At 34.5% G+C, this 19,410-nt stretch overlaps 1 protein-coding gene across 1 annotated transcript in view; it reads right to left on the bottom strand.

The window, feature by feature from the left end:
- Positions 1 to 2,974: 2,974 nt before the first annotated feature.
- The window catches only part of LOC138310048 (microfibril-associated glycoprotein 4-like), a 33,040-nt gene continuing 16,604 nt past the window's right edge, over positions 2,975 to 19,410 (bottom strand). The window contains exons 3-5 of the mRNA XM_069251196.1: positions 16,794 to 16,890; positions 14,850 to 15,020; positions 2,975 to 3,222 (exon numbers count right to left, since the gene is read on the bottom strand). Coding sequence (XP_069107297.1) covers positions 2,975 to 3,222; positions 14,850 to 15,020; positions 16,794 to 16,890 — 516 coding nt within the window. The remainder of the gene's footprint in view (positions 3,223 to 14,849; positions 15,021 to 16,793; positions 16,891 to 19,410) is intronic.

Here is a 19,410-nt window from a genome sequence, read left to right as displayed (position 1 = left end):
TTAGCTTACATGCAACTGTAGGTCAGATGAGACGCTGAATTAAGTGATCTATTATGATAGCCTTTCAGCAAACTGATTGATTTAACACATCGTGAACATCATTACAAGTATTTGTATTTCAATAATATTTAAAGGTGCGCCACCGCCGACAGAGAATACATGATATTCATCATTTGAACAATAATTGGTGTTTAATAGTGTATATATATATATATTTATAATTAATTAAAAAAATAATATAAGATAATTCATTTCGCCTTTGGTGCTTGCGCAATCAGTACTTTATTCCATATAGGATATAGTGACATGAATTTTGTTCGGGATGCAATTAATTATTTTTCATATTTTTTACTTGAAGAAAAATTAGAAGCTCGAACTTTTCAATGGTGGTAATGGTGTAAAGTAAGTAACTTTTGTAACTCATTAAATCGTCTGCTCCTGTTTTTGATAGTGAAAAAATACCATTTGTCAGCGGTGGAGCATCTTTAAAGTGAACAGTCGGGCAAGGATGGCTAAAGTCGGTAAAAATGGTGTGAATAAAATCTCTCGTCAAAATCTGTCTGCGTACGAAGAAATTAATTTAAAGTATGGGAATTCTAAAACGTCCTCCCGGTTCACTATGCCCGTGGTTACATTTCCACGCAGCATCGATTTCAATGCTTTCAACTTTTCTTTACTTTAATGGTCAAAACTGGGAAACTAAGCAGAACTTGGCCGTCGTATTAATATGTGAGAATTTTTGGAAGGCCAATGAAAACATTTAGACTGGTTTTCTTTGCCTGACTATTCACTTTAATATATTGTCAACTAATGAAATGAACCTGAAGCTGAATATGATATTAGATAACGTCAGACACCATACTTCCCAGCGAAGTTATGACTCCATAGTAGATACCTACCCACCTGAGAGATAGCTTGGTAATATTCAAATGCAAATGGAGACCTTTCTGTAATATTTTACAAAATAACAACGATCATATTTCATTAAAAGGCAAAAACCACATAGACATATTGATGAGATATATCAATAGATAATAGCTGTCAAGAATGTCAATAGCAAAATTCAATCAAAGGGGCGTAACTCTATCTCTGTTCAAACTGATTTCAGACTGAAAATCACAAACATCAAATATAAATGATATCGCAACTTGGTGTACATTGTACAATGATATATGGACATAATTTTTACATTGATACATATGGTAGCTATCAAAACCAAATGTATCGTAAATAGTAAAATGTGGAGAGGCTCAAATTTACTATAGTGTATATAAGCATGTAGGAAAAGCATATTCCTGAACAGTGTTTGCTCAATTTGCATAGGAAATAACTCCCAGCAGGTTGGGCATTGTGATTTTACCAGCTGTCCTTTTGCATGATAATAAAAGGCGACTAAATTAAGGATATTATCTTTTCTTTCTTCCTAATTAACTCTCTTCTTCCTAACGTCTCCCTTGAGACCACCTTTCTTTTGGCCTTTGGTTGTGCGCTTCTCTGAGGAAGGCTCTAACTCGGCAAAAGTGGTAGTATCTGCTCCAGCTTAGCGCTCAGCATACCGGGGGCGGGACTACTGGTTCGCTCGTTTTCAGTATAATAATGTGGCCAGGTAGGGTGTGTTGCTTGGTGTCTTCGGCGGCATACTTCAGTGATATAGAACTATAAAAATTTCCTACGAAAATTGGGCAATAATGTTCACAAATATGTTTTTCCTATATAAACTAAAGTAAACTTGACCCCTCCCCAGAGGGTAACGTGAGACCCCAAGGTCATATAATTCACAATTTTTATAAAACACCTTAAGACCTTTCCATCTATAATTATTTGATTCCACTATATCCAGAATTTTAGAAGATTTTTGAAGTTTTAGCCTATTTGACCCTTTGTTTGCCCCGCCCTCTGCCCCCAGGGGATCGGCCAGGACCAATGTGGATATGATATTAAAATGCTATCTCAGGCTAATAATTCTAACCAAGTTTGACTCATTTCCTATGAAAATTGAGCAAAAAATGCTCATTAATGTGTTTTTCCTATATAAACTATAGTAAACTTGACCCCCTCCCCAGGGGGAAACGCGAGACCCCAGGGTCATATAATTCACAATTTTTGTAAAGGACCTTAAAACCTTTCTATTTATGAAAAGTATTTGATTCTACCATTTCCAGAATTTCAGAAGAAGTTTTGAAGTTTTAGCCTATTTGACCCCGCCCCTAAAGTCCCTGCGGGTCAGTCATAGAAAATTTGTTAATAGGATTAAATGGCCATCACATACTGATAATTCTGACAACATTTGACTCATTTCCTATTACAAATGACCAAATAATCCGCAAAAATGTGTTTTCCCAATATAAACTATAGTAAACTTGACCCCCTCCCCAGGGGGAAAGTAGAGACCCCAGGGTCATATAATTCACAATTTTTGTAAAGGACCTTAAGACCTTTCTATCTATGAAGAGTATTTGATTCTACCACATCTGTGAGTAGAGAAGAAGATTTTTGAAATTTTACTCAATTTTACCCCTTTTGGCCCCTCCCACAGCCCCCTGGGGGTTGGGACCATATAATTCACAATTTTGATTGGCCTTATGCCTAAGAAGGTTTGTGCAAAATTTCATTGAAATTGCTTTAGCAGTTTTGGAGAAGAAGACGAAAATGTAAATTGTTTACGGACATACGACGGACGACGCACGACGCACGACGACGGACAAAAGGCGATTAGAATAGGTCACTTGAGACTTCGTCTCAGGTGACCTAAAAAGGGAAAGAGTTATACTTAACACGAACATACTGCAGTCTCCCAAACAAGCACCTCGCACGTCACACTCGCTACACACCGCTAACATGACCATTGCTGTTAAAAGGACGCTAAATAATCAACCAAACAAATTTGATGATCAACATCTTCAAATATCCTATAGTTAGAACTTTATCATTGCCACTTTCCTTATATTTTGGTCAACATCATCGCTAATTTCCCCTACAGTTTGGTCAACATCATTTTCATTGCCGCAACAGGGGTATATTTATTTGGTGACAAGAAATAGAACTTCCAAAGCATCGAAGAATAACCAGGTTCTGAGGTATAATTTCCGAACAGGTTAGAGTCTTGACAGAAATAATACCACCATGCCCCGTGTGCCAGTTCGGCGCAGCTTGATGGATGATTGTCATTATCGCTATCGAAGGTTGAGAATCGCCGTCCATTGTGCTTGGCAAGACCATCATCTAAGATTAAAAAGAAATATAAACAATTAATGCAAAATGTATTTTTGGTTAGTTAATTGTTTAAAAAGCCTTCCACCTCTGGTCAAATCAGAACAAATAAAAACGTCAATGTATTAGTCGCGAATCTGAATCCAATAGTTGTTGGTACTGACCGCTAGTCGATGGTGGTTTTTTTTTGGCACTCCCGTCTTTCTTCCTCCACCCATAATTAGACACATCCTTAAATGATCTTGACTGATAAATGGACGTAAAAGTAATCATACCAAAACATATATAAAATTAATGTTATCATGATGCATTAAAAATTGATTCAGGGGTCAAAACAGTGATTTGATGTTCTCTAATACCTGTCTTATATGACAAAGTTTAATGCTTATTCCTAAAATTGCATGATCAAACATTTGTGTAATATCTTGAAATAAATTATGTTCTTGATATTTCATTTGTTCACCGCACAGCTGAATATATAATGGATAATATTTATATTTCGTTTTTATTTTTGTCTAAACTGCATTTTAGTACAACAAAAACAATTAATAGTTATATCCCAATCGACCATTTCTTTTCAATTTAGTGCTGCGATTAAATAACGTTTTACGTTACGTTGTAACGGCCGATGAATTTATCAGCTTGTTGTATTTGGACGGGGCGTCAAGTTCAGAGAGCAAACAAATATATAGTTCCACCGTAATTTTTATTCCATTTAATCAATTGTTTTGTTTATATTTTTTTCTGATATTATTTCTATCATTTTGATTACATCCTCACATGACCATGTTATATGGACGTTAATTTATTAGACAAAAAACATTCTGGCAGAATAATGTCATAACTGCGTGTTATTCGAGTATTCCAATTAAGTTCACATATTAAATAATTAAACATGTTAAATGTTTTGTTCGACTTAATGAGGTTCCACTGCTTTATTCAGACTTGCATTACAATAGAAATATTTAAGAATTTGAAGTCAACTGTCTATTTTAACAAGAGGCTCATGGGCCTTAACGGTCACCTGAGTTAGAATATATAATGAAACAAATAATGAAACAAATTAAAGACATATAAACACTATATGCTGGGCCTTGAAGTTGGTCAGTGATTTATAAATTTGACTTTTTAGACTATGAAGAGTATTTGCTTCCATCAAACCTGTGAACTTCAAGGTATTTTTTGAAATTTTAATCAATTTGACCCTGTTTGGTCCTGCCCCTCTGGTCCCCCAGGGGGTCATCGTGGGCGGATATGGATGTTAAAATGCTATATCTTAGGCTTATAATTCTAATCAAGTTTGACTAATTTCCTACGAAAATTGGGCAAATAATGTTCACAAATATGTTTTTCCTATATAAACTATAGTAAACTTGAGCCCTCCCCAGGGGGTAACGTGAGACCCCAAGGTCATATAATTCACAATTTTTATAAAACACCTGAAGACCTTTCCATCCATAATTATTTGATTCTACTATATCCACAATTTTAGAAGATTTTTGAAGTTTTAGCCTATTTGACCCTTTTTTAGTCCCGTCCCTCTGCCCCCAGGGGGTCGGCCAGGACCAATGTGGATATGATATTAAAATGCTATCTCAGGCTAATAATTCTAACCAAGTTTGACTCATTTCCTATGAAAATTGAGCAAAATATGCTCATTAATGTGTTTTTCCTATATAAACTATAGTAAACTTGACCCCCTCCCCAAGGGGAAACAGGAGACCCCAGGGTCATATAATTTACAATTTTTATAAAGAAACTTTAAGACCTTTTCATCTATAAAGTGTATTTGATTATACCATTTCCAGACTTTTAAACGAATATTTTTGAAGTTTTAGCCCATTTGACCTTTTTTGGCCCCGCCCCTCTGCCCCCAGGGGGTCGGCCTGGACCAATATGGATATGATATTAAAATGCTATCTCAGGCTAATAATACTAACCAAGTTTGACTCTTTTCCAATGAAAATTGAGCAAAAAATGCTCATAAATGTGTTTTCCCTATATAAACTATAGTAAACTTGACCCCCTCCCCAGGGGGAAACATGAGACCCTAGGGTCATATAATTCACAATTTTTGTAAACGACCTTAACGACCAAGTTTGACTCGTTTCCAATGAAAATTGAGCAAATAATGCTCATAAATGTGTTTTCCCTATATAAACTATAGTAAACTTGACCCCCTCCCCAGGAGGAAACGTGAGACCCCAGGGTCATATAATTCACAATTTTTGTAAAGGACCTTAAGACCATTCTATTTATGAAAAGTATTTGATTCTACCATTTCCAGAATTTCAGAAGAAGATTTTTGAAGTTTTAGCCTATTTGACCCCTTTTGACCCCGCCCCTAAGGCCCCTGGGGGTCAGTCATAGAAAATTTGTTAATAGGATTAAATGGCCATCTCATACTGATAATTCTGACAACATTTGACTCATTTCCTATTACAAATGACCAAATAATGCGCAAAAATGTGTTTTCTCAATATAAAGTATAGTAAACTTAACCCCCTCCCCAGGGGGAAACTAGAGACCCCAGGGTCATATAATTCACAATTTTTGTAAAGGACCTCAAGACCTTTCTATCTATGAAGAGTATTTGATTCTACCACATCTGTGAGTAGAGAAGAAGATTTTTGAAATTTTACTCAATTTTACCCCTTTTGGCCCCTCCCACAGCCCCCTGGGGGGTGGGGACCATATAATTCACAATTTTGATTGGCCTTATGCCTTAGAAGGTTTGTGCAAAATTTCATTGAAATTGCTTCAGCAGTTTTGGAGAAGAAGTCGAAAAAGTAAATTGTTTACGGACATACGACGGACGACGCACGACGACGGACAAAAGGCGATTAGAATAGGTCACTTGAGACTTCGTCTCAGGTGACCTAAAAATGCTGGAGTTCCATAATCACACGGAGACACAACACACCGACAAAATATATGTACATTGTACAAGCATTTAAATTTGAAATAATGCATACGGCTGATTTTGTGTGTGAATAAAATACAAGAAACCTACCCAACTGACAAAAATCGATACAACATATATATAATGCTTTTTTATCTATCAAGATCAAGAGCAGACAACTTCGTGTTTTTCTTCGGTTACATACTTTAGATCATTACCACCATTGTAAAATTCGAGCTTATTTTTTACTTCAAGATAAAACTTTGTAAGAAAAAAAGTAATTTTGTCCAACAAGAGGCCCATGGGCCTTAACGGTCACCTGAGATAGAATATATAATGAAACAAATAATGAAACAAATTAAAGACATATAAACACTATATGCTGGGCCTTGAGGTTGGTCAGTGATTTATAAATTTGACTTTTAGACTATAAAGAGTATTTGCTTCCATCAAACCTGTGAACTTAGAGGTATTTTTTGAAATTTTAATCATTTTGACCCTGTTTGGTCCTGCCCCTCTGGTCCCCTAAGGGGTCATCGAGGACGGATATGGATGTTAAGATGCTATATCTTAGGCTAATAATTCTAATCAAGTTTGACTAATTTCCTTTGAAAATTGGGCAAATAATGTTCACAAATATGTTTTTCCTATATAAACTAAAGTAAACTTGACCCCCTCCCCAGGGGGTAACGTGAGACCCCAAGGTCATATAATTCACAATTTTTATAAAACACCTGAAGACCTTTCCATCTATAATTATTTGTTTTTGTTTCTACTATTTCCAGAATTTTAGAAGATTTTTGAAGTTTTAGCCTATTTGACCCTTTCTTAGCCCCGCCCCTCTGCCCCCAGGGGGTTGGCCAGGACCAATGTGGATGTGATATTAAAATGCTATCTCAGGCTAATAATTCTAACCAAGTTTGACTCATTTCCTATGAAAATTGAGCAAAAAATGCTCATTAATGTGTTTTTCCTATATAAACTATAGTAAACTTGACCCCCTCCCCAGGGGGTAACGTGAGACCCCAAGGTCATATAATTCACAATTTTTATAAAACACCTGAAGACCTTTCCATCTATAATTATTTGTTTTTGTTTCTACTATTTCCAGAATTTTAGAAGATTTTTGAAGTTTTAGCCTATTTGACCCTTTCTTAGCCCCGCCCCTCTGCCCCCAGGGGGTTGGCCAGGACCAATGTGGATGTGATATTAAAATGCTATCTCAGGCTAATAATTCTAACCAAGTTTGACTCATTTCCTATGAAAATTGAGCAAAAAATGCTCATTAATGTGTTTTTTCTATATAAACTATAGTAAACTTGACCCCCTCCCCAAGGGAAAACATGAGACCCCAGGGTCATATAATTAACAATTTTTATAAAACAAACTTTAAGACCTTTTCATTTGTTAAGTGTAATTGATTCTACCATATCCAGAATTTTAGAAGAATATTTTTGAAGTTTTAGCCTATTTGACCTTTTTTGGCCCCGCCCCTCTGCCCCCAGGGGGTCGGCCTGGACCAATATGGATATGATGTTAAAATGCTATCTCAGGCTAATAATTCTAACCAAGATTGACTCGTTTCCAATGAAAATTGAGCAAAAAATGCTCATAAATGTGTTTTCCCTATATAAACTATAGTAAACTTGACCCCCTCCCCAGGGGGAAACGTGAGACCCCAGGGTCATATAATTCACAATTTTTGTAAAGGACCTTAAGACCTTTCTATTTATGAAAAGTATTTGATTCTACCATTTCCAGAATTTCAGAAGAAGATTTTTGAAGTTTTAGCCTATTTGACCCCTTTTGACCCCGCCCCTAAGGCCCCTGGGGGTCAGTCATAGAAAATTTGTTAATAGGATTAAATGGCCATCTCATACTGATAATTCTGACAACATTTGACTCATTTCCTATTACAAATGACCAAATAATGCTCAAAAATGTGTTTTCCCAAATATAAACTATAGTAAACTTAACTCGACACTTTGCTCTATATGAAACTAGAACTGTCGCCAGAGTGGCCGACTACTTCCCCCGCTGCACAAATATAGTATTACATCCATTCATATGCGACATTACAAAACCCTATTTTATTTATTTAAACTTGGTTACATGTTGAGCTTAGCAGCTAGTCTTACTCATGGCTTATGTTGTTTGGTAAAGTGTTAACAAACATAAGCGCCTTTATATTTAAAAGATTGTTTAAATGTACTTGTACAATGATTTGGTAAATAAAAAAATGAGTTTGAAAATCTCGTGCGTCTGTTGTGAATATCAGATATACAAATGAAGCAGTTCAAATTTTGTAGAGCTAGATTGCTTTAATTTGTACATAAATTTTATAGATTGGGTGTATAACATTCGTTTGCTATAAGGAAGACATTTAAGAATTCGAAACATTTCTGACAAAGATGTTAAAAATCACAATTTTTAAATAATTCTGTCAACTCTCTTCGGAAGGCGCTCCAAGTTAGTAACATTCTTCTTTGTTTTAATACCAAAGACTGTGGCACAGTAATCCATATGGAGATTAATAAAACAATTAAACAAGAGGCCCAAGAGACATTGACGGTCACCTGAGTGCTGATACAGAAAGAGCATTGCAAAGTTTGTTAAAATCTGTGAAAAGTATTTACGAATTAGAATAAACTTTTAAGTTGAACCTTCGTATTAAAATTGTTATTTTTTGTATTTCATTTTGATATTTAGTGTATTATGTTACCAAACCTTAGTCTTAAAATTTCAATTTGCGTTGCCAACGTTAAACAACAAAACCAAACTAGAAGTCAGTCAGTGTCAGTGATTTTATAAATTTCACTTTTTTAACCTATGAAGATGATTTGGTTCCTTCAAACCTGTGAATTCAGAAGAAGATTTTTAAAATTTTAGCCGTTTTGACCCCGCCCCTCTGGCCTCTGGGGGTCAGCCAAGACCAATATGGATATGGTGTTAAAATTCTATTTCAGGCTAATAATTCTAACCCAGTTTGACTCATTTCCTATTTTTATTAAAACTAAGCAAATAATGTTCATACATGTGTTTTTCTATATAAACTATAGTAAATTTGACTACCTCCCTTTGGGAAAATCGGAGATCCCAGTGCCATGAAATTCACACATTTTGTAATGGGCCTTAAAGTGTACTCGGAACGGAAAATCATATTTTGACATGTTATTCTCTTTGATCTCCTGACAAGAATGTTGAAAACCGCATAAAAATCGGCCGCTTCAGTACCGAGATTCCGCCCTCCAAAGTACTCGATTTTTACCTGTATATCGACTGCTAATCAGGGAATCGGCCGCTCACGCTGATTTGGGGGAATAACCGGATGTGACGTCACGAGGACGACGGCAGTGACGTGTTTAGTAGTGGAGTTATTGCCCAAAGGTGGACATACATATATGTATTTCTGAAATAGGGTTACGAGAATTATGAGGGTTATGATGACGATTTAATTATATATTAGGAAATATTGCAACTAAAATCAGGCTAAATACATATGCATAAGCAGAAACATCTATTAGATATACATGTTTCTGGTAGGTATCACCTTGTGTAAAAACTTTTAACCAGCGATTTTATCTTTGTTTTGACAGCTTACTAAAACATTACACCTCGGGAATATTCAATTTTTATAAAGTGATCTAAAGGAACGAATTCGGAAAATGATTGTCATGTAATAATCAATTTGAAAATGTTTCTGTGTAAAAAAAATCGCTAGCCCTATGGATTTCAAGAACCAGCATAACGAAAAGAATTTGTGTTAAATGTATTTTATAGCTCAATGCACGTAGATATCATAGACATAAACTGGGAGGGGGAGTTAAAAGTAAAAACTTGAGAGTTTGATTTTATGGTATATAATTCATTAATAGCTGTAATGATTCTCTGGCTATTGAACTGCGAAATAATAAAGATATAAAAGGAGTAAATGTTGAAAATTGTCCTATTTTGTTATCTCAGTATGCAGATGATACTTCACTTATACTCGACGGTTCGGAGAAATCTCTAAAAGAATCAATTATGGAACTTAATAGATTTGCAAAAAATTCTGGACTTAAAATGAATGTTGATAAAAAGCAAGTGATTTGGATTTTTACCGGAACTTAAATTACAGTGGGGGAAGGAAAAATTCGAATTGCTAGGTATTGTTTTTAGTGTAAATCCACCATGAAATGCCAAAACTTAACTTTGACAAAAAAAGTAATCAGACTAAAATCTTTGATAAAAGTATGGAAAAGACGATTTTTAACACCTATAGGAAAACTTCTGTATACATGTATATGCCTTGTAGCTATCATGACCAAGTCATCAGGTTGAGATACACTATTACTTAAGTGCATATTCGTGACAAGAAGTGGTCAGATTACTAATGTACTCCGACATTTATTATAAAACTGATTGATGTTGAATGTCCATGTATCTCTATATAAACCAATATTTCGAAAGGTAACGGGGTCGCTCTTAAGGACTCCATGAATAAACACCAGAAGCTACCAACCCGTGTTTGAGTCCTACATATACACACCACTACAGAACATACAACCAAACCTACAGAACTTCTACATTTCAACATTATCAAATCCCTACTTATCTCACAATACAACCATCTTTTTATATCTCTTCCCAATCCAGATAATAAATGTATAAGCAAACTCAATTCAGTATTATTTGAGTATTTATGGAATGGGAAACCTGACAAAATTAAAAGGGAGACAACCACACAAAATTATGCAAATGGAGGATTAAAAATGATAAATACCATAGCTTTTATAAATTCTCTTAAAACTTACATGGGTAAGAAGACTTTATCAGACTAAAGAGAAATGGCAGACAATTCTAAAAACTTTTATCAATATTGATCTTCTTTCAAATTGTGGTTCGGAATATATAAAGATGTGTGAAAATAAATGTAAAAATAAATTCTGGAGTGATGTTTTTAAATCGTGGTATATGTTAAGCTCAAAATATAACGAGAAAATATGTCGGGAAAACATTTTGATGGCCCCTATTTGGTATAACAGTGATATTAAGGTGGATCTTCTATAAAAACTATTATCAGAAAGGTGTGTGTATCATAAATGACATTAAGAGTGTAGAAGGAAGTTTATTTTACACATATCAAGAATTTATTCAGATTTACCAAGTTAACACAAATTTTTTACAGTACCAAGGTCTTGTTTCAGCTACCAAAAAACTAATTTCTTCATATGATTTACAAAGAAAACAAATTCATTATCCATATATGCCTATTAATCTGCAACTCTTTCTCAAAGATAGAAAAGGATCAAAACTGTTTTATAACTTTTTAAACAAGTCCGATATAATACCGTCTTGTCCTAGAAAATGGAATGCAATTTTTAACAATATAGATTATGAAACCTGGTGTAAAATATATAAAATTCCATTTAATGTTACAACAAATACTAAACTACAGTGGTTCCAATATAGATTAATCCATTTTATTTTGGCAACAAATTCATTTTTGTTTAAAATCAGAGTAGTTATCTCCCCTCTTTGTGTACTCTGCAATACTGAGCCTGAAAACTATTACACACTTGTTATGGGAGTGTGAGGAAGTGCAAGGATTACTTGAAAGTTTTGACACATTATTACAAGCTCTCTTAATTCCCTTTTCTGTTAATAAAAAATCCTTTCTTTTTGGACTCTTGCATGAAAATTATCTCCATAGTAATAGAGTGGAAAATGAAATTATCATAATTATAAAGCAATACATTTACAGAATGAGATGTTTACACAACTCATTAAGCATCAACGCTCTTATCAACACAATTAAAGACCATTATACAATTCAAAAATATATTTCAAATAGTAAAGATGAAAAAGTAAAACTTAAATTTTGAAAATGAATGCAGAAAATGTGAAAAAACTTATCAAGTTATAATTGCACTTGGTCACACATTTACTTTCTTAAACTTTTTAAATCCATATTTATTATTTATTTATTTTATTTCATTTTATCCCCCCTTCCCCTTTCCCTGTACAAAGCCGAAATTGCATTTTTTGTTTTTTTGTTTGTTTTTTTTTTTGTTTAAAGATTTTCTATACAGTTATAATTGTTCCTCCGTCTCCATCTTACCTAGACTCTTTTAACTTTTTTTCTTTTCATTTTCCTTTTTCTTTCTTTCTAACTCTATCACTCTTTCCTTTTTCTTCTAATCCTGTCTTTGATTCCTTTCCTTAATATTCTGTACAATATAATTTTCCCCCTCATCTCCAAACTCCTAATTCGTATAATTTTTTCTACGTATGTACTAGAAATTTAAGCTTCGTATTTGTATGAATGTGAATGTATACTGTATGCATGTGTTAAATATATGAGTGTATGTTTTTTTAAGTAAGTATGTAAGTGTTTGAGAGTCTATTGAGTGTATTTGTATATTTAATTGTACTGAATGAAAATCATGAATAAAAAGATGATTGTAAAAAAAATTCACAACTTTTGTAAAGGGCCTTAAGACTTTCCAATCTAAGAAGAGTATTTAATTATACCAGTTCCAGAATTTCAGAAGAAGATTTTTGAAGTTTTAGCCTATTTGACCCCTTTTGACCCCGCCCCGAAGGCCCCTGTGGGTCAGTCATGGAAAATTTGTTAATAGGACGCAATGGCCATCTCATGGGAATAATTCTGAAAACATGTGACTAATTTCCTATTATAAATGACCAAATAATGCTCAAATAATTGTTTTCCCTATACAAACTATAACAAATTCAACCCCCTCCCCAGGGGAAAACCCTACACCCCTTTGCCATATAATTTACAATTTTGTTGAGGGTCTTGAGACGTTTCTATCTATGAAGAGCATTTGATTCTACCACATCTGTAAGTGGAGAAGGAGATTTTATAATTTTAGCCAATTGTACCCCTCTTGGCCCCTCCCACAGCCCCCTGCTGGTGGGGGTCATATAATTCACAATTTTGATTGGCCTTTTGCCTTTGAAAGTTTTTTCAAAATTTGATTGAAATCGCTTCAGCGGTTTTGGAGAAGTCGAAAAAGTAAATTGTTTATGGACAAATGACGCACGACGGAGGACGCACAACGGATGACGCACGACGACGGACAAAAGGCAATTAGAAAAGGTCACTTGAGACTTCGTCTCAGGTGACCTAAAAATTATACAAAAGGTTTGACTTAAAAATGGATTTAAATTTTTACATTTGAAAAAAAAAATCTGCATGTATGAGAGAACTGGTAATCCCAAAATTTACAATCATCTTAAAAGTGTTTTTTAGTTATTTAAAGATGCTCCATCGCCGACATGGCATAAATGGTATTCATCATTTGAACAATAATAGGTGTTTAATCGTGTATACATATGTCTAATTAACACACAAATTAATATATAATAATTTATTTTGCTTTTGGTGCATGCCGAATCAGTACTTCATTCCATACAGGATATAGTGCCACGGAATTTTTTCGGGATGCAATTAATTATTTTTCATATTTTTAACTTGAAGTAAAATTAGAAGCTCAAACTTTTCAATGGTGGTAATGGTGTAAAGTAAGTAACTTTTGTAACTGAAGAAAAATACTAAATCGTCTGCTCCTGTTATTGATAGTGAAAAAATACCATTTGTCAGCGGTGGAGCATCTTTAATTAACAATATTTACGTCAATAATGACAACACATAATTAATCATTAAGTTTACTTTCCCTCTGTAAGATGGAATCAAGCAAAGCATTGATTTTCTCGGTATTGATGTACATTTTATTTACATCACACCATGAGGATATTGACTAAGCAACTTCGTTTTGGTTTGTATTTACAACACCACTAGATTTTGCATGAGAGCGAGCTGCATTATCGCCTGCATACATATACATATTACTGTGGTTGGTAACTAACGGGAGATAATTCACATATAGAATAAGCATCAATGGTTCCAATATCGATCCATAGATCCTCTGTTAGAGGGAGAGAATCACTTAGTGTATTTTTAAGGTTTAAAACTTGAAATCTTCCGCCAAGATAACTTATGAAAAATGATGCTGTCCTTGATGAACAACACAATTTATTTTTTTTAAGAAAAAGATCGAAGCTTTACAAAAGTCTCAAAATAGTACACGATAAAGCATTCCTTCATCAATTGCATCAAACCACGAATTTGTAATGTTGGTAAGTGCTAATACAGATCCTTATAACCACTACGTTTGATAAGAGGATCTGACAACATCCCATTCGAACATGACCCCTTATAGATTGTTGTCAGATCCACTATTGAACAGAGTGGTTATAAGGATCCGTATTTTAATCAGATGGCGCAAGAATATATTTGGGTCTGAAACCAGACTGGCCATCTGTAAATAAATCATTTTCAGTCAAAAAATTATGACAATGAATATGCAATCTGATTAAAATACAGATCTTTATAACCACTCCGTTATATAAAGCCTCTCATCAAACGTATTTATAATAAGGATCTGTATTGTAATCAGATTGATGAATATGTGTATGTTTTTAAAATTCAGAATAAGTACTGATTGCGCAACCATCAAAAGCAAAACAAATTGTTTTAATTTTTCATGTTAAAAAGACATACATTTATACCAATTATTGTTCAAATGATGAGTTCTGTTGACGCTCTGTCGGCAGTGAAGCATCTGTTAATATCCTAAACATAATGTTTTTATATTATTACGTTACAATATTAGATGGACAGAATATTAAGAGCATTTAATACTGAAAGTGAAATCAAATAGTTGATACCTACACAGATCGTCTGGTGCGTAGAATTTATCTACTGTTAGTCTATATTTTAATGCCTCTTCTGCAATCGCAAATGTACTGTATTCAGCATATCTCGAGGTCCCGTCATATCCTTCCATGGCTATCCGAAGCTTCATAGTTTGAGTAGCCAATAGAGTTCTTAAATTGTCAAAACCTGAATGATGTAGTAAATACAGCTAATAAAAATTGGGAAACATACCAAGTTTGTTAGATTATAAATAATTGTCCACAAGGTTTTTTCTGCTATAGAACTTTGTATTTTATAAAGGATGTATTCTTCTGAGGTTTCAGTCCCGTTTCGAAAACATCAAAGAAGTTATGAGATTTTCAAATACAATTTATCAATATCTGTAGCAAGTTGTCAGTGGCAAATTTTGTCAAAAATTACATTTCTATCCATAGTGGATTTTTTATACAGGGATGTTAAGAAATGACCTATTTGGCGGCCATTATGAAACTGTCTTTTTTCGCTTTAAGCTGAGCCGTAAATTTTGGCAAAAATGCTTGAAAATGGTAAAGCACCTAATTAGGAAATTATGGCCTTAATCTCTCGTGTTTATGGTCAAAACGGCAAAATTCCCATAAAATCCAAGATTTTGTCAACTAGGTATCTGAGTGACAATAGCTCAAAAACGACCACACAGACATATGGTTTTTCTTCCATTTATTTTTATGGTTTTTATGGTTCGAACTCCCATTTCCAAAAATTTATTTGAAGGAGGAAAAAAGTTTAATACAGTGTACAAGAACATTTTGACTTCTCGGAGGAGTACATCCTTTTTTATCGATCTTGTATCCAGTTCGCCCATGTTATATTTTTGCATATGCCACTACCGAAGATAGCAACGCAATACGAATATACCGCATTCTCCCAAAGCATACATCACATACAATGTAAACGGGATGTCGTCCTTTAATGACCCTGACTGTTCATAGGACGTAAATATAATAAATCAAACCATATTTTAAGATGATGGCTATTTTGGATTTCGGATTGGCCTTAGAAATAACACAAGGTTTAGTTGCGTATCATATCGGATTCAGTTCAGGCAGGTTCCAGCTAAATATTACATTGGCAGAACTTCAGAAGAAGTTAGAAATGTGACAATAGATGGGAATGAGATAGATTGGGGTTGTAAATAGCAATACGTGAATAATTATTTAGAAACCGTTATCTTTTTTTCGAAGACATGGTTAGTATTTTTAATTTAATTCGTATATTGAAACAAATTCATTGTTTTTTCATTCTGCTTAAAATACAGGACCTTATAACCACTCCGTTATATAAAGGATCTGACAATATCCCATAGAGGGTCACGTCCAGATGACCTTTATACCACGTGGTCTTCATATCAGAAATTCATTGTTTTTTCATTCTGCTTAAAATACAGGACCTTATAACCACTCCGTTATATAAAGGATCTGACAATATCCCATAGAGGGTCACGTCCAGATGACCTTTATACCACGTGGTCTTCATATCAGACACATTTTCTACACTTTGTCACATCCATTGAAAACGACATTTCGTCCCAGTTATACAATTAGCTTTATTGTGCTCTTTGGGCGAGATGACTACGTAAACCAAAATAATTCTGACAGTTTTTCAAACTATTTCGTCCCTGAAACTCACTGTCAAAATTTTGCAAGAAGCAATTTGATTGGCCATTTCCAAAGGTCACCTTGACATGACCCAGTGTGGAATTTTCTCAGATCCTCTTATCAAACGTAGTGATAATAAGGATCTGTATTTTATTCAGATTGTTGTTTTTTAACATTATTTTCGATTCTATGACGTTAAGAATATTTTATCTCTGTAGATATTATGGGTATAATACCATAATCAAGATGAATATTTAATTTAATCTAAAATATAAATATAAATCAGAGTGATTTTAATATGTGTGGCGATGTGCTACATAAATACCTAGCCAAAACTCGCCGGTCAAATTTCCAAATCCATATTTGTATTCACTCCATCCTCTGTAAAAATCCACCGATCCGTCAAATCTGTTTGCGAAAACCTAGAAATGGGATAAGTTAAACGTAAGCAAGAAGCTTCTTCATCCAGACAATGTGTTTCAAGAAATATATCAGGACTCTTCAGGTCAAATTGAATTGTATAACGAATGCAAGAAATTCAAAAACAGACCACCGTATGCCTGATTTTCACTCTTTTATATTTATAATACAAAATGAATTAATAATAAAAAAGTCGTCTTTGTTTTAAATACGATTAAAAAGAACCTTAAATTTCAATGTTTTGTTTTCTTCGGTAATGTATTGAATTGAAAAATGTTGAATGAGGCCGTGAAAATCATTCTAATGGACAGAAAAAGGCATGTATAATGCCTTATCAACGTTAGTTACATTACAGATTGTCTGCACTGTAAAACCCTTGTTTTGTATGTCCCGTGTAGGTTAAGATGGAAACAAGCATGCAGAAAACTTTACAATAACTAATAACACTGTAAAAATATGAAATATAATTTTAGATCTACATGGGTCGTCCGTATGTACAGTCCAATGGAAATCACTTTTATCTAGGGCGTGTTTCGTATTTGGATTATATAGCTTGGAAAGTTTTAAAAAGAAACCGAGGCCAACTCCGTTCAATAGAGGATGTTTTCATGCATACTATCCACATCCCATATGGGGTCATGTTCGGATGACCTTTTTACCTCTTAAAGATCAAAGTCATTTTCTACACATTGCTACGTCAATAGTCAGCTCCAATTCGTCTAAGTATATACATATATACATTTAGCTTTATTGTGCTCTTGGGCGAGATGACTATATACCCGAAAATAATTCTGACAGCTTTTTAAAAACCATTACGTCCCCAGTCTAGATTCTGGCAGCAGCGATCGATGTGATTGGTTAGTTCTCAAGGTCACCAGAACTTGACCCCTAATGGGGTGTTGTCAGATCCTCTTATCAAACGTAGTGATAACAAGAATCTATATTTTAATAAAATTGTTTTAAATCCATTAAAAACGTAGACAAGTATAGTCCAGACGCGGAGGGGTAAGACCCAAAATTTTCTGATATAGTTTTTTTCTTTGCTGATTATTCATCTGTAGGACGTGTATAATGATATCCAGGTGGGTGTGGTGCTCTTTCTCTTGGGCAATTCGAGAAATTCAAGATGGCCGCCAAATGCTTTAATTGAATTGATTTGAGTTCTAACCCCATTTTTGCTTTAATTGAATTGATTTGAGTTCTAACCCCATTTTTTGGATGTCAAGGAATCTATTGTTGAGTGCCTAAATAAAGGAGAAATCAAAAATGGCGGCCAAAATAGCGAAAACGTCATTATGTTTCCATTTCTAAACATAAAAGACTGATGTTATAATCTGAATTGATGGTATCATTTAGTATTATAGTTTTCAGGTGTATATTGAAAATTCCATATGAATAAAATCCCAAATGGCACCCGAAATAGCATTCAAGATGGCCGCTAAACTATTCTTATTAGTCCAGTTGTCCAGGGGGCAGCCCAAAAATCTTCTATATAGTTTTGTCTGTTTTGATTATTTCCCGCTGGGCTATATGAAGATATCCATGTGGGCGTTGAGCTCTCACATTTGGGCTATTCGAAATACTCAAGATGGCGTCCAAAATGGCCGCGAAATCACCAAAAATGCTATATACACAAAAGTAACTGAATATTTTGTTGACTCTTTTTGCTAATGTTCAGATATTTTGTCATCAATAGAAAACTTTAAAACAATTTAGTTGATTTTATGATTTTTTTAATCCGAACAAATCCGCAACAGAAAGGTACAATGCCGTGTACGATGGCCACAAAATTGGATCATTTTGAAATATTACTTGCAACATCATCTAGATATGTATTTTGAAGTATTACCACTTGAACACTTTTAAGTTCCTGAAAACGATCTGTGGTGGATGAAGTTGGCAAACGTGGTATAGCTGGCTTCTTCTGGGTGTGGGAAAATTCAACACTAATGTCCGGAGAGTCTACAATTGGTTTGTGTACCTCCTTCTTGTGCAGTCTCCTGATGGTTTCCTCTGCCGCTGTTTGCTCGTGATTGGGTTGTGTCACAATCATGGCGAGAGAATGCGTCGATGATTTTCAACTAGGGGAACTTATATCAGTATCGAATTGTCACAGACGATTTGAACAAGTCCATCTTGTGCAGTGGAGATGCCTTGGTGACTAGGATCTGTAGCGACCGCTACCGCAACTGACTTTTTAAAACCTAGGGGTTATCATAGGTGAATGTGACACGGTAATCGCTCATATGATTGACTATTGACTTTGAGTCTTAAGTAACACTCCAGATGATAGTTGAAGATCGGTGAACTGGTTTCGCACTATACTTGTGACGATGTTTCCAATCAATAATGCTGGTAACAATTTGTCTAACTTGGTAGATTTCGCAGTCAAACGTGCATCCAATGTCTCGGGTATAACATCAGTTGCCACGGCCGTATCAATGTGAAGATCGTAGGTTGATTTATCCAATCTAATACCCTTACACTCCTGTAGAATCTGTCTCGACAAAATATTGATGTAA

This window comes from Argopecten irradians, chromosome 16 (genome assembly GCF_041381155.1).
Source record: "Argopecten irradians isolate NY chromosome 16, Ai_NY, whole genome shotgun sequence".
Taxonomy (NCBI): domain Eukaryota; kingdom Metazoa; phylum Mollusca; class Bivalvia; order Pectinida; family Pectinidae; genus Argopecten; species Argopecten irradians.
This window is presented reverse-complemented; position numbering and strand designations above follow the sequence as displayed.